This window comes from Pseudophryne corroboree, chromosome 4 (genome assembly GCF_028390025.1).
Source record: "Pseudophryne corroboree isolate aPseCor3 chromosome 4, aPseCor3.hap2, whole genome shotgun sequence".
NCBI classification, from domain to species: domain Eukaryota; kingdom Metazoa; phylum Chordata; class Amphibia; order Anura; family Myobatrachidae; genus Pseudophryne; species Pseudophryne corroboree.
Window position 1 is genome coordinate 822,355 of NC_086447.1, and position 27,709 is coordinate 850,063.

General features: G+C 50.1%; 1 protein-coding gene across 1 annotated transcript in view; it reads left to right on the forward strand.

Moving 5' to 3' along the window:
- SNX17 (sorting nexin 17) overlaps window positions 1–27,709 on the forward strand; it is a 216,076-nt gene that overhangs the window by 133,406 nt on the left and 54,961 nt on the right. Inside the window, exon 7 of the mRNA XM_063916496.1 lies at window positions 16,132–16,219. Within this exon, the coding sequence (XP_063772566.1) occupies window positions 16,132–16,219 (88 nt within the window). The remainder of the gene's footprint in view (window positions 1–16,131; window positions 16,220–27,709) is intronic.

Consider the following 27,709-nt stretch of genomic DNA (forward strand, 5'->3'; position numbering starts at 1 on the left):
CACTGAGATCATATGTACTGTACCCTGTGCACAGCACTGTCTACACTGAGATCATATGTACTGTACCCTGTGCACAGCACTATCTACACTGACATCACATGTACTGTACTCTGAGCACAGCACTATCTACACAGACCACATGTACTGTACCCTGTGCACAGCACTATCTACATTGAGATCACATGTACTGTACCCTGTGCACAGCACTATCTACACTGAGATCACATGTACTGTACCCTGTGCACAGCACTATCTACACTGAGATCACATGTACTGTACCCTGTGCACAGCACTATCTACAGGGAGACTACATGTACTGTACACTGTGCATAGCTCTACCTACACTGAGATCACATGTACTGTACCCTGTGCACAGCACTATCTACACTGAGATCACATGTACTGTACCCTGTGCACAGCACTATCTACACTGAGATCACATGTACTGTACCCTGTGCACAGCACTATCTACACTGAGATCACATGTACTGTACCCTGTGCACAGCACTGTCTACACTGAGATCACATCTACTGTACCCTGTGCACAGCACTATCTGCACTGAGATCACATGTACTGTACCCTGTGCACAGCACTATCTACACTGAGATCATATGTACCGTACCCTGTGCACAGCACTATCTACACTGAGATCACATGTACTGTACCTTGTGCACAGCACTGTCTACACTGAGATCACATGTACTGTACCCTGTACACAGCACTATCTACACTGACATCACATGTACTGTACCATGTGCACAGCACTATCTACACGGAGATCACATGTACTGTACTCTGAGCACAGCACTATCTACACTGAGATCACATGTACTGTACCCTGTGCGCAGCACTATCTACAGGGAGACCACATGTACTGTACACTGTGCATAGCTCTACCTACACTGAGATCACATGTACTGTACCATGTGCACAGCACTATCTACACGGAGATCACATGTACTGTACTCTGAGCACAGCACTATCTACACTGAGATCACATGTACTGTACCCTGTGCGCAGCACTATCTACACTGAGACCACATGTACTGTACCCTGTGCACAGCACTATCTACACTGAGATCACATGTACTGTACCCTGTGCACAGCACTATCTACATGGGGCCACATGTGCTGTACCCTGTGCACAGCACTATCTACACTGAGACCACATGTACTGTACCCTGTGCACAGCACTATCTACACTGAGATCACATGTACTGTACCCTGTGCACAGCACTATCTACACTGAGATCACATGTACTGTACCCTGTGCACAGCACTATCTACACTGAGATCACATGTACTGTACCCTGTGCACAGCACTATCTACACTGAGATCACATGTACTGTACTCTGAGCACAGCACTATCTACACTGAGACCACATGTACTGTACCCTGTGCACAGCACTATCTACACTGAGATCACATGTACTGTACCCTGTGCACAGCACTATCTACACTGAGATCACATGTACTGTACCCTGTGCACAGCACTGTCTACACTGAGACCACATGTACTGTACCCTGTGCACAGCACTATCTACACTGAGATCACATGTACTGTACTCTGAGCACAGCACTATCTACACTGAGATCACATGTACTGTACTCTGAGCACAGCACTATCTACACTGAGATCACATGTACTGTACCCTGTGCACAGCACTATCTACACTGAGACCACATGTACTGTACCCTGTGCACAGCACTATCTACACTGAGATCACATGTACTGTACCATGTGCACAGCACTATCTACACTGAGACTACATGTACTGTACCCTGTGCACAGCACTATCTACACTGAGATCACATGTACTGTACCCTGTGCACAGCACTGTCTACACTGAGACCACATGTACTGTACCCTGTGCACAGCACTATCTACACTGAGATCACACGTACTGTACCCTGTGCACAGCACTATCTACACTGAGATCACATGTACTGTACCCTGTGCACAGCACTGTCTACACTGAGATCACATGTACTGTACTCTGAGCACAGCACTATCTACACTGAGATCACATGTACTGTACCCTGTGCACAGCACTATCTACAGGGAGACCACATGTACTGTACACTGTGCATAGCTCTACCTACACTGAGATCACATGTACTGTACCCTGTGCGCAGCACTATCTACACTGAGACCACATGTACTGTACCCTGTGCACAGCACTGTCTACACTGAGACCACATGTACTGTACCCTGTGCACAGCACTATCTACACTGAGATCACATGTACTATACCCCGTGCACAGCACTATCTACACTGAGATCACATGTACTGTACCCTGTGCACAGCACTATCTACACTGAGACCACATGTACTGTACCCTGTGCACAGCACTATCTACACTGAGACCACATGTACTGTACCCTGTGCACAGCACTATCTACACTGAGATCACATGTACTGTACCCTGTGCACAGCACTATCTACACTGAGATCACATGTACTGTAACCTGTGCACAGCACTATCTACACTGAGATCACATGTACTGTACCCTGTGTACAGCACTATCTACACTGAGATCACATGTACTGTACCCTGTGCACAGCACTATCTACAGGGAGACCACATGTACTGTACCCTGTGCACAGCACTATCTACAGGGAGACCACATGTACTGTACCCTGTGCACAGCACTAGCTACAGGGAGACTACATGTACTGTACACTGTGCATAGCTCTACCTACACTGAGATCACATGTACTGTACCCTGTGCACAGCACTATCTATAGGGAGACCACATGTACTGTACCCTGTGCACAGCACTGTCTACACTGAGATCACATCTACTGTACCCTGTGCACAGCACTATCTGCACTGAGATCACATGTACTGTACCCTGTGCACAGCACTATCTACACTGAGATCACATGTACTGTACCTTGTGCACAGCACTATCTACACTGACATCACATGTACTGTACTCTGAGCACAGCACTATCTACACTGAGACCACATGTACTGTACCCTGTGCACAGCACTATCTACACTGAGATCACATGTACTGTACCCTGTGCACAGCACTATCTACACTGAGATCACATGTACTGTACTCTGAGCACAGCACTATCTGCACTGAGACCACATGTACTGTACCCTGTGCACAGCACTATCTGCACTGAGACCACATGTACTGTACCCTGTGCACAGCACTATCTACACTGAGATCACATGTACTGTACCCTGTGCACAGCACTATCTACACTGAGATCACATGTACTGTACCCTGTGCACAGCACTATCTACATTGAGATCACATGTACTGTACCCTGTGTACAGCACTACCTACACTGAGATCACATGTACTGTACCCTGTGCACAGCACTATCTACATTGAGATCACATGTACTGTACCCTGTGCACAGCACTATCTACACTGAGATCACATGTACTGTACCCTGTGCACAGCACTATCTACACTGAGATCACATGTACTGTACCCTGTGCACAGCACTATCTACACTGAGATCATATGTACTGTACCCTGTGCACAGCACTATCTACACTGAGATCACATGTACTGTACCCTGTGCACAGCACTATCTACAGGGAGACTACATGTACTGTACACTGTGCATAGCTCTACCTACACTGAGATCACATGTACTGTACCCTGTGCACAGCACTATCTACACTGAGATCACATGTACTGTACCCTGTGCACAGCACTGTCTACACTGAGATCACATCTACTGTACCCTGTGCACAGCACTATCTGCACTGAGATCACATGTACTGTACCCTGTGCACAGCACTATCTACACTGAGATCACATGTACTGTACCCTGTGCACAGCACTATCTACACTGAGACCACATGTACTGTACCCTGTGCACAGCACTATCTACACTGAGACTACATGTACTGTACCCTGTGCACAGCACTATCTACACTGAGACTACATGTACTGTACCCTGTGCACAGCACTATCTACACTGAGACTACATGTACTGTACCCTGTGCACAGCACTGTCTACACTGAGTCCACATGTACTGTACCCTGTGCACAGCACTATCTACACTGAGATCACATGTACTGTACTCTGAGCACAGCACTATCTACACTGAGATCACATGTACTGTACCCTGTACACAGCACTATCTACACTGACATCACATGTACTGTACCCTGTGCACAGCACTATCTACACTGAGATCACATGTACTGTACCCTGTACACAGCACTAGCTACACTGACATCACATGTACTGTACCCTGTGCACAGCACTTTCTACACTGAGATCACATGTACTGTACCCTGTGCACAGCACTATCTACACTGAGATCACATGTACTGTACCCTGTTCACAGCACTATCTACACTGAGATCACATGTACTGTACCCTGTGCACAGCACTATCTACACTGAGATCACATGTACTGTACTCTGAGCACAGCACTATCTACACTGAGACCACATGTACTGTACCCTGTGCACAGCACTATCTACACTGAGATCACATGTACTGTACCATGTGCACAGCACTATCTACACTGAGATCACATGTACTGTACCCTGTGCACAGCACTATCTACACTGAGATCACATGTACTGTACCCTGTGCACAGCACTGTCTACACTGAGATCACATGTACTGTACCCTGTGCACAGCACTATCTACACTGAGATCACATGTACTGTACCCTGTGTACAGCACTATCTACACTGAGATCACATGTACTGTACCCTGTGCACAGCACTATCTACACTGACATCACATGTACTGTACCCTGTACACAGCACTATCTACACTGACATCACATGTACTGTACCCTGTGCACAGCACTATCTACACTGACATCACATGTACTGTACCCTGTGCACAGCACTATCTACACTGAGATCACATGTACTGTACCCTGTGCACAGCACTTTCTACACTGAGATCACATGTACTGTACCCTGTGCACAGCACTATCTACACTGAGATCACATGTACTGTACCCTGTGCACAGCACTATCTACACTGAGATCACATGTACTGTACCCTGTGCACAGCACTATCTACACTGAGATCACATGTACTGTACCCTGTGCACAGCACTATCTACACTGAGATCACATGTACTGTACCCTGTGTACAGCACTATCTACACTGAGATCACATGTACTGTACCCTGTGCACAGCACTATCTGCACTGAGATCACATGTACTGTACCCTGTGCACAGCACTGTCTACACTGAGACCACATGCACTGTACCCTGTGTACAGCACTATGTACACTGAGATCACATGTACTGTACCCTGTGCACAGCACTATCTACACTGAGATCACATGTACTGTACCCTGTGCACAGCACTATCTACAGGGAGATCACATGTACTGTACCCTGTGCACAGCACTATCTACAGGGAGACTACATGTACTGTACACTGTGCATAGCTCTACCTACACTGAGATCACATGTACTGTACCCTGTGCACAGCACTATCTACAGGGAGACCACATGTACTGTACCCTGTGCACAGCACTGTCTACACTGAGATCACATGTACTGTACCCTGTGCACAGCACTGTCTACACTGAGATCACATGTACTGTACCCTGTGCACAGCACTGTCTACACTGAGATCACATGTACTGTACCCTGTGCACAGCACTATCTGCACTGAGATCACATGCACTGTATCTACACTGAGATCACATGTACTGTACCTTGTGCACAGCACTATCTACACTGAGATCACATGTACTGTACCCTGTGCACAGCACTATCTACACTGACATCACATGTACTGTACCCTGTGCACAGCACTATCTACACTGAGATCACATGTACTGTACCCTGTGCACAGCACTGTCTACACTGAGACCACATGTACTGTACCCTGTGCACAGCACTATCTACACTGAGATCACATGTACTGTACCATGTGCACAGCACTATCTACACTGAGATCACATGTACTGTACCCTGTGCACAGCACTATCTACACTGACATCACATGTACTGTACCCTGTACACAGCACTATCTACACTGACATCACATGTACTGTACCCTGTGCACAGCACTATCTACACTGAGATCACATGTACTGTACCCTTTACACAGCACTATCTACACTGAGATCACATGTACTGTACCCTGTGCACAGCACTATCTACACTGAGACCACATGTACTGTACCCTGTGCACAGCACTATCTACACTGAGATCACATGTACTGTACCCTGTACACAGCACTATCTACACTGACATCACATGTACTGTACCCTATGCACAGCACTATCTGCACTGAGATCACATGTACTGTACCCTGTGCACAGCACTATCTACACTGAGATCACATGTACTGTACCCTGTGCACAGCACTATCTACAGGGAGACCACATGTACTGTACCCTGTGCACAGCACTATCTACACTGAGATCACATGTACTGTACCCTGTGCACAGCACTATCTACAGGGAGACCACATGTACTGTACCCTGTGCACAGCACTATCTACACTGAGATCACATGTACTGTACCCTGTGCACAGCACTATCTACACTGAGATCACATGTACTGTACCCTGTGCACAGCACTATCTACAGGGAGACCACATGTACTGTACCCTGTGCACAGCACTATCTACAGGGAGACTACATGTACTGTACACTGTGCATAGCTCTACCTACACTGAGATCACATGTACTGTACCCTGTGCACAGCACTATCTACACTGAGATCACATGTACTGTACCCTGTGCACAGCACTGTCTACACTGAGATCACATCTACTGTACCCTGTGCACAGCACTATCTGCACTGAGATCACATGCACTGTATCTACACTGACATCACATGTACTGTACCCTGTGCACAGCACTATCTACACTGACATCACATGTACTGTACCCTGTGCACAGCACTATCTACACTGAGATCACATGTACTGTACCCTGTGCACAGCACTGTCTACACTGAGACCACATGTACTGTACCCTGTGCACAGCACTATCTACACTGAGACCACATGTACTGTACCCTGTGCACAGCACTATCTACACTGAGATCACATGTACTGTACCCTGTGCACAGCACTATCTACACTGAGATCACACGCACTGTACCCTGAGCACAGCACTATCTACACTGAGACCACATGTACTGTACCCTGTGCACAGCACTATCTACACTGAGATCACATGTACTGTACCATTTGCACAGCACTATCTACACTGAGATCACATGTACTGTACCCTGTGCACAGCACTATCTACACTGAGATCACATGTACTGTACCCTGTGCACAGCACTGTCTACACTGAGATCACATGTACTGTACCCTGTGCACAGCACTATCTACACTGAGATCACATGTACTGTACCCTGTGTACAGCACTATCTACACTGAGATCACATGTACTGTACCCTGTGCACAGCACTATCTACACTGACATCACATGTACTGTACCCTGTACACAGCACTATCTACACTGACATCACATGTACTGTACCCTGTGCACAGCACTATCTACACTGAGATCACATGTACTGTACCCTGTGCACAGCACTATCTACACTGAGATCACATGTACTGTACCCTGTGCACAGCACTATCTACACTGAGATCACATGTACTGTACCCTGTGCACAGCACTATCTACACTGAGATCACATGTACTGTACCCTGTGCACAGCACTATCTACACTGAGATCACATGTACTGTACCCTGTGCACAGCACTATCTACACTGAGATCACATGTACTGTACCCTGTGCACAGCACTATCTACACTGAGATCACATGTACTGTACCCTGTGCACAGCACTATCTACACTGAGATCACATGTACTGTACCCTGTACACAGCACTATCTACACTGACATCACATGTACTGTACCCTGTGCACAGCACTATCTGCACTGAGATCACATGTACTGTACCCTGTGCACAGCACTGTCTACACTGAGACCACATGCACTGTACCCTGTGTACAGCACTATCTACACTGAGATCACATGTACTGTACCCTGTGCACAGCACTATCTACACTGAGATCACATGTACTGTACACTGTGCATAGCTCTACCTACACTGAGATCACATGTACTGTACCCTGTGCACAGCACTATCTGCACTGAGATCACATGTACTGTACCCTGTGCACAGCACTGTCTACACTGAGACCACATGCACTGTACCCTGTGTACAGCACTATCTACACTGAGATCACATGTACTGTACCCTGTGCACAGCACTATCTACACTGAGATCACATGTACTGTACCCTGTGCACAGCACTATCTACAGGGAGACCACATGTACTGTACCCTGTGCACAGCACTATCTACAGGGAGACCACATGTACTGTACCCTGTGCACAGCACTGTCTACACTGAGATCACATGTACTGTACCCTGTGCACAGCACTATCTACACTGACATCACATGTACTGTACCCTGTACACAGCACTATCTACACTGAGATCACATGTACTGTACCCTGTGCACAGCACTATCTACACTGAGATCACATGTACTGTACCCTGTGCACAGCACTATCTACACTGAGATCACATGTACTGTACCCTGTGCACAGCACTATCTACACTGAGATCACATGTACTGTACCTTGTGCACAGCACTATCTACACTGACATCACATGTACTGTACTCTGAGCACAGCACTATCTACACTGAGACCACATGTACTGTACCCTGTGCACAGCACTATCTACACTGAGATCACATGTACTGTACCCTGTGCACAGCACTATCTACATTGAGATCACATGTACTGTACCCTGTGTACAGCACTATCTACACTGAGATCACATGTACTGTACCCTGTGCACAGCACTATCTACACTGAGATCACATGTACTGTACCCTGTGCACAGCACTATCTACACTGAGATCATATGTACTGTACCTTGTGCACAGCACTATCTACACTGAGATCACATGTACTGTACCCTGTGTACAGCACTATCTACACTGAGATCACATGTACTGTACCCTGTGCACAGCACTATCTACATTGAGAGCACATGTACTGTACCATGTGCACAGCACTATCTACACTGAGATCACATGTACTGTACCCTGTGCACAGCACTATCTACACTGAGATCACATGTACTGTACCCTGTGCACAGCACTATCTACACTGAGATCATATGTACTGTACCCTGTGCACAGCACTATCTACAGGGAGACTACATGTACTGTACACTGTGCATAGCTCTACCTACACTGAGATCACATGTACTGTACCCTGTGTACAGCACTATCTACACTGAGATCACATGTACTGTACCATGTGCACAGCACTATCTACACTGAGAACACATGTACTGTACCCTGTGCACAGCACTATCTACACTGAGATCACATGTACTGTACCCTGTGCACAGCACTATCTACACTGAGATCACATGTACTGTACCCTGTTCACAGCACTATCTACACTGAGATCATATGTACTGTACCCTGTGCACAGCACTATCTACACTGAGATCACATGTACTGTACCCTGTTCACAGCACTATCTACACTGAGATCATATGTACTGTACCCTGTGCACAGCACTATCTACACTGAGATCACATGTACTGTACCCTGTGCACAGCACTATCTACACTGAGATCACATGTACTGTACCCTGTGCACAGCACTATCTACACTGAGATCACATGTACTGTACCCTGTGCACAGCACTATCTACACTGAGATCACATGTACTGTACCCTGTGTACAGCACTATCTACACTGAGATCACATGTACTGTACCCTGTGCACAGCACTATCTGCACTGAGATCACATGTACTGTACCCTGTGCACAGCACTGTCTACACTGAGGCCACATGCACTGTACCCTGTGTACAGCACTATCTACACTGAGATCACATGTACTGTACCCTGTGTACAGCACTATCTACACTGAGATCACATGTACTGTACCCTGTGCACAGCACTATCTACACTGAGATCACATGTACTGTACCCTGTGTACAGCACTATCTACACTGAGATCACATGTACTGTACCCTGTGCACAGCACTATCTACACTGAGATCACATGTACTGTACCCTGTGCACAGCACTATCTACACTGAGATCACATGTACTGTACCCTGTGCACAGCACTATCTACACTGACATCACATGTACTGTACCCTGTGCACAGCACTATCTACAGGGAGACCACATGTACTGTACCCTGTGCACAGCACTGTCTACACTGAGACCACATGTACTGTACCCTGTGCACAGCACTGTCTACACTGAGATCACATCTACTGTACCCTGTGCACAGCACTATCTACACTGAGATCACATGTACTGTACCCTGTGCACAGCACTATCTGCACTGATATCACATGTACTGTACCTTGTGCACAGCACTATCTACACTGAGATCACATGTACTGTACCTTGTGCACAGCACTATCTACACTGAGATCACATGTACTGTACCCTGTGCACAGCACTATCTACACTGACATCACATGTACTGTACCCTGTGCACAGCACTATCTACACTGAGATCACATGTACTGTACCCTGTGCACAGCACTGTCTACACTGAGACCACATGTACTGTACCCTGTGCACAGCACTATCTACACTGAGATCACATGTACTGTACCCTGTGCACAGCACTATCTACACTGAGATCACACGTACTGTACCCTGTGCACAGCACTATCTACACTGAGATCACATGTACTGTACCCTGTGCACAGCACTATCTACACTGAGATCACATGTACTGTACCCTGTACACAGCACTAGCTACACTGACATCACATGTACTGTACCCTGTGCACAGCACTTTCTACACTGAGATCACATGTACTGTACCCTGTGCACAGCACTATCTACACTGAGATCACATGTACTGTACTGTGAGCACAGCACTATCTACACTGAGATCACATGTACTGTACCCTGTGCACAGCACTATCTACACTGAGATCACATGTACTGTACTCTGAGCACAGCACTATCTACACTGAGATCACATGTACTGTACCCTGTGCACAGCACTATCTACACTGAGATCACATGTACTGTACCCTGTGCACAGCTCTACCTACACTGAGATCACATGTACTGTACCCTGTGCACAGCACTATCTACACTGAGATCATATGTACTGTACCCTGTGCACAGCACTATCTACACTGAGATCATATGTACTGTACCCTGTGCACAGCACTATCTACACTGACATCACATGTACTGTACTCTGAGCACAGCACTATCTACACTGAGATCACATGTACTGTACCCTGTGCACAGCACTATCTACACTGAGATCACATGTACTGTACCCTGTGCACAGCACTGTCTACACTGAGACCACATGTACTGTACCCTGTGCACAGCACTATCTACACTGAGACCACATGTACTGTACCCTGTGCACAGCACTGTCGACACTGAGACCACATGTACTGTACCCTGTGCACAGCACTATCTACACTGAGACCACATGTACTGTACCCTGTGCACAGCACTGTCGACACTGAGACCACATGTACTGTACCCTGTGCACAGCACTATCTACACTGAGACCACATGTACTGTACCCTGTGCACAGCACTATCTACACTGAGATCACATGTACTGTACCCTGTGCACAGCACTATCTACACTGAGATCACATGTACTGTACCCTGTGCACAACACTATCTACACTGAGATCACATGTACTGTACCCTGTGCACAGCACTATCTACACTGAGATCACATGTACTGTACCCTGTGCACAGCACTATCTACACTGACAGCACATGTACTGTACCCTGTGCACAGCACTATCTACAGGGAGACCACATGTACTGTACCCTGTGCACAGCACTATCTACACTGAGATCACATGTACTGTACCCTGTGCACAGCACTATCTACACTGAGATCACATGTACTGTACCCTGTGCACAGCACTATCTACACTGAGACCACATGTACTGTACCCTGTGCACAGCACTATCTACACTGAGATCACATGTACTGTACCCTGTGCACAGCACTATCTACACTGAGATCACATGTACTGTACCCTGTGCACAGCACTATCTACACTGAGATCACATGTACTGTACCCTGTGCACAGCACTATCTACACTGACATCACATGTACTGTACCCTGTGCACAGCACTATCTACACTGACATCACATGTACTGTACCCTGTGCACAGCACTATCTACACTGAGATCACATGTACTGTACCCTGTGCACAGCACTATCTACACTGAGATCACATGTACTGTACCCTGTGCACAGCACTATCTACACTGAGATCACATGTACTGTACCCTGTGCACTGCACTATCTACACTGAGATCACATGTACTGTACCCTGTACACAGCACTATCTACACTTACATCACATGTACTGTACCCTGTGCACAGCACTATCTACACTGAGATCACATGTACTGTACCCTGTGCACAGCACTATCTACACTGAGATCACATGTACTGTACCCTGTGCACAGCACTATCTACACTGAGATCACATATACTGTACCCTGTGCACAGCACTATCTACACTGAGATCACATGTGCTGTACTCTGTGCACAGCACTATCTACACTGACATCACATGTACTGTACCCTGTGCACAGCACTATCTACAATGAAACCACATTTTGTGCACAGGACTATAATTTACAGTGAGACCACATGTACTAGAGTCACATTGGCTGACTGATCCTATATGCTCCCAGATGAGATAGGATTGGTTGGATGCTAGTGTGACATGGGCCACTAGTTGTAATCTGTTCTTCTCTATTAATGATTCAATTGATTATGTCAAGTTTACCGTTGAACCACACACATTCTCACTCAGTGTCCCTTCTCTCTCCCTGTACTACTCGTCTCCCTCTTCCTTTTCTCTTTCCTTTCTCTTCCCTCCCTCTTATCCCTTTCTTCCCCTCCCTCTTTTTCGTCCATTCTTCCTTTCCTATTCTCCCTCTCTCTACCCGCCCTTTTCTCCCTCTCTGCCCTCCATCTACTCCCTCTCTATTCCCCCTCCCTCCTTTTCTCTTCATTCCCTCTTCTCCTTTTTTCCCTCCCTCTTCTTCTCCCTTTCTCTTCCCTCCCTCTTCTCTTTCTTCCCGCCTTCTCCTCCCTTTCTCTTCTCCATTTCTCTCTCCACTTCTCCTTCTCCCTCCCCTACTGCTTCTCCCTCTGCTCCAGTTCTCTTCCCTCTATCTTTTCCCTCTCTCTTCTCTGCCTCTTCTCCCTTTCTGCCCTCCCTCTTCCTTGCCTTTTTTTCCATATTTCCTCTTTTCCCTCTCTCTTCCCTTCCTCTTCTCCCTGTCTCTGCTCTCCCTTTTCTCCCTCTTTCCTCCCCCTTTACCTTCCTTGCCTCTTCTCTTTCCTCCTTCCCTCCTCTTGTCCACTCTCTTCCCTTTTTCCTTTTCTCCCTCTCCTTTCCCTCTTCATCTCCCTTTCTTCATCTTCATCTCCCTCCCTCTTCTTTGCCCTCTCTTCCCTGTCTCCTCTTTGTCCACTCTTACCTGCCTCTTCATCTCCCTTTCTTCCATCCCTCTTCTTCACTTCCCTCTCTTTTCTTTGCCCTCTCTTCCCTCCTTGTCTTCTCTTCTCCATCTCTTCCCTCCCTCTTCTCCTTCTCTTCCTCTGGTCTCTCTCTCTCTCTCCTCCTTCTTCCTTTCTCTTCCCTCCTCCTTCTTCCTTTCTCTTCCCTCCCTCCTCTTCTCCCTTTCTTCCCTCCTTCCTCTTTGTCCACTCTTTCCTTTCTCCTCTTCTCCCCTTTTTCTTCCTTTTCTCCTCTTGTTCCTCCTCTGGTCCCTCCCTCCTATCTTTTTGTCTTCTCCCTCGTATCTTTTTGTCTTCTCCCTCCCTCCCTTCTTTCTCCCTCTCTCTCTCTTCCCTCCCTCTTATTCTCTCTTCATAGCTACCTTCCCCTTGATGTCATAGGGTCCATCTTTCTGTTCCTCTTCCTCCAGCCTACTCTTAGCATCTGATTTATACCTCTAATTAGCCAGTAACTGGCGTAGTCTCACAATGTTTTCAATACAATAGGTAATTATAGGATTAAAGGTGTCATAATATGTTGGGTTGCTGTGTCCTTTAGGTGGCACGCAGGGAGGGTATTTGGAATCTCTCTTTTCAGCAATGATTCTTCTTTGGCTGTCTTAGTTTTGTAGATAAAGTAGCTCATCCCTGAGGTGGTACAGACCTGTTTTATCTAATTTATTTAATTCCTCTGTTGTTATGACCCCTGTTCTGACATATTACTGGACAATAGATAAGTCCGTTTATAATCACATGTTATTTTGAACACGCACCTTACCTGATCACCCTTTAATCCCGACAATATCTCTTTAATAGTAATATGTACATTTTATTTTATTTAAACAATTACCTATATGGCAACTGGCAACACCTTGCTGTCTCTTTCTTTTTTTCTTTTCTTTTTCTCTCTCTCTCCTCTTTGTCATTCCCTTCTCTTCCTATTCTCACTCTCTTCTTCCAAAATCCCCTCGCCTACCCCCTCCCTCTGTCCCTTTCTCCTTACCCACCCACCCTCCCTTTCTCCTAACTTCCTTCCTTCTCTCCTTCCACACCTTCCTCCCTCCCTCTCCACCCCTCCCTCCCTCTCCACCCCTCCCTCCCTCTCCACCCCTTCCTCCCTCCCTCTCCACCCCTTCCTCCCTCTCCACCCCTCCCTCCCTCTCCACCCCTTCCTTCCTCCCTCCCTTCCTCCCTCTCCACCCCTTCCTCCCTCCCTTCCTCCCTCTCCACCCCTTCCTTCCTCCCTCTCCACACCTTCCTCCCTCCCTCTCCACCCCTTCCTCCCTCCCTCCCTCTCCACCCCTTCCTCCCGCTTCCTCCCTCTCCCCCCTTCCTCCCGCTTCCTCCCTCTCCCCCCTTCCTCCCTCCCTCTCCCCCCCTCCCTGCCTCTCCCCCTCCTTCCTCCCTCCCTCTCCCCCGCTTCCTTCCTCCCTCCCCCCCTTCCTTCCTCCTCCTCCCCCCCTTCCTTCCTCCTCCTCCCCCCCTTCCTCTCCCCCCCTTCCCCCCCCCCTTCCTCCCCCCCCCTTCCTCCCCCCTCCTTCCTCCCCCCCCCTTCCTCCCCCCTTTCCTCCCTCCCTCTCTCCCCCCCTTCCTCCCTCCCTCTCCCCCCCCTTCCTTTTTCTCCACCCCTCTACTTCCCCCTCCCTTTCTCTTCTCCCCTTCCTCACACACTCTCTCTCTCCTTTCCGCACCCTCACTGCTTCCCTTGCCCCCCCCCCCTCTTTCTCACGCAATCCCTCTCATTCCCCTGCCCTTCCTCTCACCTCTCATTCCCCAGCCCTTCCTCTCACCTCTCATTCCCCAGCCCTTCCTCTCATTCCCCAGCCCTTCCTGTCATTCCCCAGCCCTTCCTGTCATTCCCCAGCCCTTCCTGTCATTCCCCAGCTCTTCCTCTCATTCCCCAGCCCTTCCTGTCATTCCCCAGCCCTTCCTGTCATTCCCCAGCCCTTCCTCTCATTCCCCAGCCCTTCCTCTCATTCCCCAGCCTTTCTTCTCATTCCCCCGCCCTTACTCTCATTCCCCGGCCCTTCCTCTCATTCCTCGGCCCTTCCTCTCATTCCCCCGCCCTTCCTCTCATTCCCCCGCCCTTCCTCTCATTCCTCGGCCCTTCCTCTCATTCCTCGGCCCTTCCTCTCATTCCTCGGCCCTTCCTCTCATTCCTCGGCCCTTCCTCTCATTCCTCGGCCCTTCCTCTCATTCCTCGGCCCTTCCTCTCATTCCTCGGCCTTTCCTCTAATTTCCCCGCCCTTCCCTCTAATTTCCCCGCCCTTCCTTTCATTTCCCCGCCCTTCCTTTCATTTCCCCGCCCTTCCTTTCATTTCCCCGCCCTTCCTTTCATTTCCCCGCCCTTCCTCTCATTTCCCCGCCCTTCCTCTCATTTCCCCGCCCTTCCTCTCATTTCCCCGCCCTTCCTCTCATTCCTCGGCCCTTCCTCTCATTCCTCGCCTCTCATTCCCCCGCCCTTCCTCTCATTCCCCCGCCATTCCCCAGCCTTCCTCTCATTCCCCGGACCTTCCTCTCATTCCCCCGCCCTTTCTCTCCCTCTTCCTCTCCCTGTGTTTTCATTTTGTTCTACTTCATTTCCTCTTAATGATACTGATACATTTTCTCTTCCGATAGTTGTAAGGAAGTTGCAGGAGTTTGAGTTGCCATACGTGTCGGTCACCAGCCTCCGCAACAGAGAGTACAAGATTATTCTCCGCAAGAGGTAATTATACATTACACTTATACTGCCATTAACCAGGCAGCAAAGAATAGTGTGACTGCAGTGTAATGTTATTCTCCCCGGGGACTGGAGACCGCAGTGCAGTATTACTGCCTGGAGACAGGTGACCGCAGTGCAGTATTACTGCCTGGAGACAGGTGACCGCAGTGCAGTATTACTGCCTGGAGACAGGTGACCGCAGTGCAGTATTACTGCCTGGAGACAGGTGACCGCAGTGCAGTATTACTGCCTGGGAACAGGTGACCGCAGTGCAGTGTTACTACCTGGGGACAGGTGACTGCAGTGCAGTGTTACTACCTGGGGACAGGTGACTGCAGTGCAGTGTTACTACCCGGGGACAGGTGACTGCAGTGCAGTGTTACTGCCTGGGAACAGGTGACCGCAGTGCAGTGTTACTACCTGGGGACAGGTGACTGCAGTGCAGTGTTACTGCCTGGGAACAGGTGACCGCAGTGCAGTGTTACTACCTGGGGACAGGTGACTGCAGTGCAGTGTTACTACCTGGGGACAGGTGACCGCAGCATAATGTTACTCCCTGGGGACAGGTGACTGCAGTCTGGAATCTTGGAGAGACAGCCATTGTAGGATATGATGCTTCATGCTCGGGGCTGGTGCCAGGGAAAGACTGAGGAGACGCTGTAGTCTGAGGACAAGCCTAGTGATTGGTGCTTGGGTATAAGTGTGCCCGGATGGGGTCACTATTCCTTGTGATTGGATGGATTTACCTGTGGGCTATAGAGTCTCCTGCCTGTTACTGACTCCTCCTGCTGCAGGATGTTATGTTACTGTTACCTGGCACCACTTACATCTGGGTATATGGGCGCAGTCACACTGCTGCAGGATGTTATGTTACTGTTCCTCCCTGGCACCACTTACATCTGGGTATATGGGCGCAGCCACACTGCTGCAGGATGTTATGTTACTGTTACCTGGCACCACTTACATCTGGGTATATGGGCGCAGTCACACTGCTGCAGGATGTTATGTTACTGTTACCTGGCACCACTTACATCTGGGTATATGGACGCAGTCACACTGCTGCAGGATGTTATGTTACTGTTCCTCCCTGGCACCACTTACATCTGGGTATATGGGCGCAGTCACACTGCTGCAGGATGTTATGTTACTGTTACCTGGCACCACTTACATCTGGGTATATGGGCGCAGTCACACTGCTGCAGGATGTTATGTTACTGTTCCTCCCTGGCACCACTTACATCTTGGTATATGGGCGCAGTCACTGCTGCAGGATGTTATGTTACTGTTACCTGGCACCACTTACATCTGGGTATATGGGCGCAGTCACACTGCTGCAGGATGTTATGTTACTGTTCCTCCCTGGCACCACTTACATCTGGGTATATGGGCGCAGTCACACTGCTGCAGGATGTTATGTTACTGTTACCTGGCACCACTTACATCTGGGTATATGGGCGCAGTCACTGCTGCAGGATGTTATGTTACTGTTCCTCCCTGGCACCACTTACATCTGGGTATATGGGCGCAGTCACTGCTGCAGGATGTTATGTTACTGTTACCTGGCACCACTTACATCTGGGTATATGGGCGCAGTCACTGCTGCAGGATGTTATGTTACTGTTACCTGGCACCACTTACATCTGGGTATACGGGCGCAGTCACTGCTGCAGGATGTTATGTTACTGTTACCTGGCACCACTTACATCTGGGTATATGGGCGCAGTCACTGCTGCAGGATGTTATGTTACTGTTACCTGGCACCACTTACATCTGGGTATATGGGCGCAGTCACTGCTGCAGGATGTTATGTTACTGTTACCTGGCACCACTTACATCTGGGTATATGGGCGCAGTCACACTGCTGCAGGATGTTATGTTACTGTTCCTCCCTGGCACCACTTACATCTGGGTATACGGGCGCAGTCACTGCTGTAGGATGTTATGTTACTGTTCCTCCCTGGCACCACTTACATCTGGGTATATGGGCGCAGTCACACTGCTGCAGGATGTTATGTTACTGTTCCTCCCTGGCACCACTTACATCTGGGTATATGGGCGCAGTCACACTGCTGCAGGATGTTATGTTACTGTTACCTGGCACCACTTACATCTGGGTATATGGGCGCAGTCACACTGCTGCAGGATGTTATGTTACTGTTACCTGGCACCACTTACATCTGGGTATATGGGCGCAGTCACACTGCTGCAGGATGTTATGTTACTGTTCCTCCCTGGCACCACTTACATCTGGGTATATGGGCGCAGTCACACTGCTGCAGGATGTTATGTTACTGTTCCTCCCTGGCACCACTTACATCTGGGTATATGGGCACAGTCACACTGCTGCAGGATGTTATGTTACTGTTCCTCCCTGGCACCACTTACATCTGGGTATATGGGCACAGTCACACTGCTGCAGGATGTTATGTTACTGTTCCTCCCTGGCACCACTTACATCTGGTATATGGACGCAGTCACACTGCTGCAGGATGTTATGTTACTGTTCCTCCCTGGCACCACTTACATCTGGTATATGGACGCAGTCACACTGCTGCAGGATGTTATGTTACTGTTCCTCCCTGGCACCACTTACATCTGGGTATATGGGCGCAGTCACACTGCTGCAGGATGTTATGTTACTGTTTCTCCCTGGCACCACTTACATCTGGGTATATGGGCGCAGTCACTGCTGCAGGATGTTATGTTACTGTTACCTGGCACCACTTACATCTGGGTATATGGGCGCAGTCACACTGCTGCAGGATGTTATGTTACTGTTACCTGGCACCACTTACATCTGGGTATATGGGCGCAGTCACACTGCTGCAGCACCTCTGGGGCTATGATGGCTACTGCTATGGACCAGGTGTGCTATGGTAGCGGGCAGAGCGGGAGCGCGGAGACGCACAGTATACAGAGTAGATGCAGGCATCGGTATGAAATGATATAAATATGGGCAGTTGGATATTATGTTAGGGTTTGCCACTAATACACTATTATGGATTCATTTATATAAACAAAATGGAAGTGTGTGTTCTGGGTCACTGGAGATGGGTACTTTGTCACTAGGGGTGGGTGCTGGGGTCACTAGAGGTGGTCTGGATAGCAAAGGGTGGGTGTTGGGGTCAGTAGATGTGGTCTGGGTAGCACAGGGTGGGTGTTGGGGTCAGTAGAGGAGGTGGTCTGGGTAGCACTGGGTGGGTGTTGGGGTCACTAGAGGTGGTCTGGGTAGCACAGGGTGGGTGCTGGGGTCACTAGAGGTGGTCTGGGTAGCACTGGGTGGGTGTTGGGGTCAGTAGAGGTGGTCTGCGTAGCACAGGGTTGGTGCTGGGGTCACTAGAGGTGGTCTGGGTAGCACTGGGTTGGTGCTGGGGTCACTAGAGGTGGTCTGGGTAGCACTGGGTGGGTGCTAGGGTCAGTAGAGGTGGTCTGGGTAGCACTGGGTTGGTGCTGGGGTCAGTAGAGGTGGTCTGGGTAGCACTGGGTGGGTGTTGGGGTCAGTAGAGGTGGTCTGGGTAGCACAGGGTTGGTGCTGGGGTCACTAGAGGTGGTCTGGGTAGCACAGGGTGGGTGTTGGGGTCAGTAGAGGTGGTCTGGGTAGCACAAGGTGGGTGTTGGGATCAGTAGAGGTGGTCTGGGTAGCACTGGGTGGGTGCTAGGGTCAGTAGAGGTGGTCTGGGTAGCACTGGGTGGGTGCTGGGGTCAGTAGAGGTGGTCTGGGTAGCACTGGGTGGGTGCTAGGGTCAGTAGAGGTGGTCTGGGTAGCACTGGGTTGGTGCTGGGGTCACTAGAGGTGGTCTGGGTAGCACTGGGTGGGTGCCAGGGTCAGTAGAGGTGGTCTGGGTAGCACTGGGTGGGTGCTGGGGTCAGTAGAGGTGGTCTGGGTAGCACTGGGTGGGTGCTAGGGTCAGTAGAGGTGGTCTGGGTAGCACTGGGTTGGTGCTGGGGTCACTAGAGGTGGTCTGGGTAGCACTGGGTGGGTGCCAGGGTCAGTAGAGGTGGTCTGAGTAGCACTGGGTGGGTGCTGGGGTCAGTAGAGGTGGTCTGAGTAGCACTGGGTGGGTGCTGGGGTCAGTAGAGGTGGTCTGGGTAGCACTGGGTGGGTGTTGGGGTCAGTAGAGGTGGTCTGGGTAGCACAGGGTTGGTGCTGGGGTCACTAGAGGTGGTCTGGGTAGCACAGGGTTGGTGCTGGGGTCACTAGAGGTGGTCTGGGTAGCACAGGGTGGGTGTTGGGGTCAGTAGAGGTGGTCTGGGTAGCACAGGGTTGGTGCTGGGGTCACTAGAGGTGGTCTGGGTAGCACAGGGTAGGTGTTGGGATCAGTAGAGGTGGTCTGGGTAGCACAGGGTTGGTGCTGGGGTCACTAGAGGTGGTCTGGGTAGCACAGGGTGGGTGTTGGGGTCAGTAGACTTGGTCTGGGTAGCACAGGGTTGGTGCTGGGGTCACTAGAGGTGGTCTGGGTAGCACAGGGTTGGTGCTGGGGTCACTAGAGGTGGTCTGGGTAGCACAGGGTTGGTGCTGGGGTCACTAGAGGTGGTCTGGGTAGCACAGGGTGGGTGTTGGGGTCAGTAGAGGTGGTCTGGGTAGCACAGGGTTGGTGCTGGGGTCACTAGAGGTGGTCTGGGTAGCACAAATCCTAAAATCCTAAAGCTAAATACAGTACAGTATTAATGGCACTATACTGGAAACTACTGAGGAGGAAAGGGATCTAGGAGTCACTATTTCAGATGACTTAAAGGCAGGTAAGCAATGTAACAAGGCAATGAGGAAGGCTAGTCAGATGCTTGGCTGCATTGGGAGAGGAATCAGCAGCAGAAAGAAAGAAGTAATAATGCCACTGTATAGGTCATTGGTACGGCCTCATCTAGAATACTGTATTCAGTTCTGGAGGCCATATCTTCAAAAGGATATTAATACATTAGAAACTGTACAAAGGAGGGCAACTAAAATGGTGCATGGCCTACATCACAAAACATACCCAGAAAGACTAAGAAATCTCAATATGTATAGTTTGGAGCAGAGAAGAGAAAGGGGCGACATGATAGAAACTTTCAAATATATGAAGGGTTTTAACAAAGTCCAGGAGGGAAACATTCTCCAAATGAAGAGAAGCAATAGGACACGAGGACATGCACTGAGACTGGAGGGGGGGAGGTTCAGGGGAAATTTGCGGAAAAATTATTTCACAGAAAGGGTAGTGGACAAGTGGAATAGCCTCCCATCAGAGGTGGTAGAGGCTAAGACAGTAGAGCAATTTAAACATGCATGGGATAGACATAAGGATATCCTTACAAAGAAATAAGGATCAAATAAGGTTAGTGATAAAAAAAAATAATATATAAAAAAAAAAAAGGGGCAGACTAGATGGGCCAAGTGGTTCTTATCTGCCGACAAATTCTATGTTTCTATGTTTCACAGGGTAGGTGTTGGGATCAGTAGAGGTGGTCTGGGTAGCACAGGGTGGGTGTTGGGGTCAGTAGAGGTGGTCTGGGTAGCACAGGGTAGGTGTTGGGGTCAGTAGAGGTGGTCTGGGTAGCACTGGGTTGGTGCTGGGGTCACTAGAGGTGGTCTGGGTAGCACAGGGTAGGTGTTGGGGTCAGTAGAGGTGGTCTGGGTAGCACAAGGTGGGTGTTGGGGTCAGTAGAGGTGGTCTGGGTAGCACTGGGTGAGTGCTGGGGTCAGTAGAGGTGGTCTGGGTAGCACAGGGTAGGTGTTGGGGTCAGTAGAGGTGGTCTGGGTAGCACAAGGTGGGTGTTGGGGTCAGTAGAGGTGGTCTGGGTAGCACTGGGTGGGTGCTGGGGTCACTAGAGGTGGTCTGGGTAGCACAGGGTTGGTGCTGGGGTCACTAGAGGTGGTCTGGGTAGCACAGGGTGGGTGTTGGGGTCAATAGAGGTGGTCTGGGTAGCACAGGGTGGGTGTTGGGGTCAGTAGAGGTGGTCTGGGTAGCACAGGGTAGGTGTTGGGGTCAGTAGAGGTGGTCTGGGTAGCACAAGGTAGGTGCTGGGGTCAGTAGAGGTGGTCTGGGTAGCACTGGGTTGGTGTTGGGGTCAGTAGAGGTGGTCTGGGTAGCACAGGGTAGGTGTTGGGGTCAGTAGAGGTGGTCTGGGTAGCACAAGGTGGGTGTTGGGGTCAGTAGAGGTGGTCTGGGTAGCACTGGGTGAGTGCTGGGGTCACTAGAGGTGGTCTGGGTAGCACTGGGTGGGTGTTGGGGTCAGTAGAGGTGGTCTGGGTAGCACAAGGTGGGTGTTGGGGTCAGTAGAGGTGGTCTGGGTAGCACAGGGTGGGTGTTGGGATCAGTAGAGGTGGTCTGGGTAGGTGTTGGGGTCAGTAGAGGTGGTCTGGGTAGCACAGGGTGGGTGTTGGGGTCAGTAGAGGTGGTCTGGGTAGCACAGGGTAGGTGTTGGGGTCAGTAGAGGTGGTCTGGGTAGCACTGGGTGGGTGTTGGGGTCAGTAGAGGTGGTCTGGGTAGCACAAGGTGGGTGTTGGGGTCAGTAGAGGTGGTCTGGGTAGCACTGGGTAGGTGTTGGGGTCAGTAGAGGTGGTCTGGGTAGCACAAGGTGGGTGTTGGGGTCAGTAGAGGTGGTCTGGGTAGCACTGGGTGAGTGCTTGGGTCACTAGAGGTGGTCTGGGTAGCACAGGGTAGGTGTTGGGGTCAGTAGAGGTGGTCTGGGTAGCACAAGGTGGGTGTTGGGGTCAGTAGAGGTGGTCTGGGTAGCACTGGGTGAGTGCTGGGGTCACTAGAGGTGGTCTGGGTAGCATGGGGTAGTAGAGGTGGCCTGGATAGCACGGGGTAGGGTACTAGGTGTCAGGGTGGTGAAGGGTGGGCTGGGTAGCATGGGGTGAGTGTGTTTATGACTCTGAGGAGGGCGGTGCAGTGTGCAGGTAACTTACTGTACTGGTGACCTGTCCGCACCTTCCTGACTTCCACGGTACTTACCTCACTACAGCGAGAGGGTAACAGCCAGCGTAGTGTCCATCTCTTTACTGCAGCACAATAGACCTGAGCCATTTACATGAGTGAGGATAAAACTCATTAATTCACTCAGCATATCATAAATAATAAGATAAATAATTGTGAGCCCTTATGGTTACCATTACTGCCTCACATCTCTGACGTCATGGGTTCCATTCTGACCATGGCCCTAACGGTGTGGAGTCTGTATGTTCTCCCCATACTTGCGTGGGTTTCTTCCGGGTACTCTGGTTTTCTCCCACACTCCAAATATATACTGGTACTGTAAGGTAAGTGGCTCCCAACAGAAGTGGTTCTTATCTGCCGTCACATTCTATGGTTCTGTGTTTAATGCCAGGCGTGCAGCAATAGCAATGTCTGCTGTATAAAAGAAAAAACCATGCAATTGTACATACGTGTCCTCTACATCTGTGCTCTGGGCACGCCATTCAAGCGTCCTAGTGGCAGCATGTACTGTAAATACCCGGCATGGCGTGCTACGATGCAAGAGAATCCCTGCAATACACAGCTTAGCCACTGGGTGGCAAATGCTCCACTGATACACTACAGTACTGTAGCAGTGGATGATATCCCTGGCAGGCCAATCGCATACACCGCTGCAGGTGACAGGCCAATCGCATACACCGCTGCAGGTGGCAGGCCAATCGCATACACCGCTGCAGGTGACAGGCCAATCGCATACACCGCTGCAGGTGGCAGGCCAATCGCATACACTACTGCAGGTGACAGGCCAATCGCATACACCGCTGCAGGTGGCAGGCCAATCGCATACACCGCTGCAGGTGGCAGGCCAATCGCATACACCGCTGCAGGTGGCAGGCCAATCGCATACACCGCTACAGGTGGCAGGCCAATCGCATACACCGCTGCAGGTGACAGGCCAATCGCATACACCGCTGCAGGTGGCAGGCCAATCGCATACACTACTGCAGGTGACAGGCCAATCGCATACACCTCTGCATGTGACAGGCCAATCACATACACCGCTGCAGGTGGCAGGCCAATCACATACACCGCTGCAGGTGGCAGGCCAATCACGTACACCTCTGAGAGCTGATATGAGTAATGCTAGGTACACGAATGATGCTACTCACTGGAGAAGACTCTGGGGTAAAGCGGCATGGCTGAGTATTCTAGGAAGAGGCAGGTTAGATAACCAGGCTGGAACCGGTGATGCTGAAGTTTGGCCTGGAACTGGTGATGCAGGGACCGGTCATGCTTGCCACTGAAATGGGGTCCGGACCGGTGGTGATAAGCACTGAGAGCAGGCTGGGACCGGTAGTGATTAGCACTGAGAGCAGGCTGGGACCGATAGTGCTTAGCACTGAGAGCAGGCTGGGACCGATAGTGCTTAGCACTGAGAGCAGGCTGGGACCGGTAGTGCTTAGCACTGAGAGCAGGCTGGGACCGGTAGTGCTTAGCACTGAGAGCAGGCTGGGACCGGTAGTGCTTAGCACTGAGAGCAGGCTGGGACCGGTAGTGCTTAGCACTGAAAGCAGGCTGGGACCGGTAGTGCTTAGCACTGAGAGCAGGCTGGGTCCGGTAGTGCTTAGCACTGAGAGCAGGCTGGGACCGGTAGTGCTTAGCACTGAGAGCAGGCTGGGACCGGTAGTGCTTAGCACTGAGAGCAGGCTGGGACCGGTAGTGCTTAGCACTGAGAGCAGGCTGGGACCGGTAGTGCTTAGCACTGAGAGCAGGCTGGGACCGGTAGTGCTTAGCACTGAGAGCAGGCTGGTAATGTGTAGCAGAGTCACAGAACACCTGAAGGCTGCGTCTGTGTGTATAGTGCTTATACTGTAGAACTGAGAAAATGAACGCACTGTGCCAGTGATGGGGAACCTTTGGCACTCCACCTGTTGAACTATACATACAAGCATGCCCTGCTACAGTTTTGCTATTTGGCCATGCTTAAACTGTAGCAGAGCATGCTGGGATGTATAGTTCAACAACAGCTGGAGCACCAAACATTCCCCATTCCTTCACTATACTATGTACTCACTGCAGGAGATAACAGGTGATCGCTGGGCTAGTGGCCCAGGACTGAGATGATCATGTCCAGTGGTTATGCTGAAACTTGTGCACATAGCAGATGAGTAACCTGCAGGAGTATCAGAGGTTAATTGCACATTAAGAGCCAGGAAGTCTGCAGGATGGATGCACTTATTCCAGAGAGTAGAATGCAACTGGCTGATAAGAATAAATCTGAGACGCAGGAATCACAGTACTGAGATACAGGAATCACACGAGGAGACTGCAGACTAGCTGCTGATTGCAGAGAGAGATCCCAGCAGTACTGAGATGCAGGAATCACACGAGGAGACTGCAGACTAGCTGCTGATTGCAGAGAGAGATCCCAGCAGTACTGAGACGCAGGAATCACACGAGGAGACTACAAACTAGCTGCTGATTGCAGAGAGATATCCCAGCAGTACTGAGACGCAGGAATCACACGAGGAGACTACAAACTAGCTGCTGATTGCAGAGAGAGATCCCAGCAGTACTGAGATGCAGGAATCACACGTAGACTGCAGACTAGCTGCTGATTGCAGAGAGAAATCCCAGCAGTACTGAGATGCAGGAATCACACGAGGAGACTGCAGACTAGCTGCTGATTGCAGAGAGAGATCCCAGCAGTACTGAGATACAGGAATCACACGAGGAGACTGCAGACTAGCTGCTGATTGCAGAGAGAAATCACAGCAGTACTGAGATACAGGAATCACACGAGCAGACTGCAGACTAGCTGCTGATTGCAGAGAGAAATCCCAGCAGTACTGAGACGCAGTAATCACACAAGGAGACTGCAGACTAGCTGCTGATTGCAGAGAGAAATTCCAGCAGTACTGAGATGCAGGAATCACACGAGGAGACTGCAGACTAGCTGCTGATTGCAGAGAGAGATCCCAGCAGTACTGAGATGCAGGAATCACACGAGGAGACTGCAGACTAGCTGCTGATTGCAGAGAGAGATCCCAGCAGTACTGAGATGCAGGAATCACACAAGGAGACTGCAGACTAGCTGCTGATTGCAGAGAGAGATCCCAGCAGTACTGAGATGCAGGAATCGCACGTAGAGACTGCAGACTAGCTGCTGATTGCAGAGAGAAATCACAGCAGTACTGAGATACAGGAATCACACGAGGAGACTGCAGACTAGCTGCTGATTGCAGAGAGAGATCCCAGCAGTACTGAGATGCAGGAATCACACAAGGAGACTGCAGACTAGCTGCTGATTGCAGAGAGAGATCCCAGCAGTACTGAGATGCAGGAATCGCACGTAGAGACTGCAGACTAGCTGCTGATTGCAGAGAGAAATCCCAGCAGTACTGAGACGCAGGAATCACACGAGGAGACTGCAGACTAGCTGCTGATTGCAGAGAGAAATCACAGCAGTACTGAGATGCAGGAATCACACAAGGAGACTGCAGACTAGCTGCTGATTGCAGAGAGAGATCCCAGCAGTACTGAGATGCAGGAATCGCACGTAGAGACTGCAGACTAGCTGCTGATTGCAGAGCGAAATCCCAGCAGTACTGAGACGCAGGAATCACACGAGGAGACTGCAGACTAGCTGCTGATTGCAGAGAGAAATCACAGCAGTACTGAGACGCAGGAATCACACGAGGAGACTGCAGACTAGCTGCTGATTGCAGAGAGAGATCCCAGCAGTACTGAGATGCAGGAATCGCACGTAGAGACTGCAGACTAGCTGCTGATTGCAGAGAGAAATCCCAGCAGTACTGAGACGCAGGAATCACACGAGGAGACTGCAGACTAGCTGCTGATTGCAGAGAGAAATCACAGCAGTACTGAGACGAAGGAATCACACGAGGAGACTGCAGACTAGCTGCTGATTGCAGAGAGAGATCCCAGCAGTACTGAGATGCAGGAATCACACGAGGAGACTGCAGACTAGCTGCTGATTGCAGAGAGAGATCCCAGCAGTACTGAGATGCAGGAATCACACGAGGAGACTGCAGACTAGCTGCTGATTGCAGAGAGAAATCCCAGCAGTACTGAGACGCAGGAATCACACGAGGAGACTGCAGACTAGCTGCTGATTGCAGAGAGAGATCCCAGCAGTACTGAGATGCAGGAATCACACGAGGAGACTGCAGACTAGCTGCTGATTGCAGAGAGAGATCCCAGCAGTACTGAGATGCAGGAATCACACGTAGACTGCAGACTAGCTGCTGATTGCAGAGAGAAATCCCAGTAGTACTGAGACGCAGGAATCACACGAGGAGACTGCAGACTAGCTGCTGATTGCAGAGAGAGATCCCAGCAGTACTGAGATGCAGGAATCACACGAGGAGACTGCAGACTAGCTGCTGATTGCAGAGAGAGATCCCAGCAGTACTGAGATGCAGGAATCACACGAGGAGACTGCAGACTAGCTGCTGATTGCAGAGAGAAATCCCAGCAGTACTGAGATACAGGAATCACACGAGGAGACTGCAGACTAGCTGCTGATTGCAGAGAGAGAAATCCCAGCAGTACTGAGATGCAGGAATCACACGTA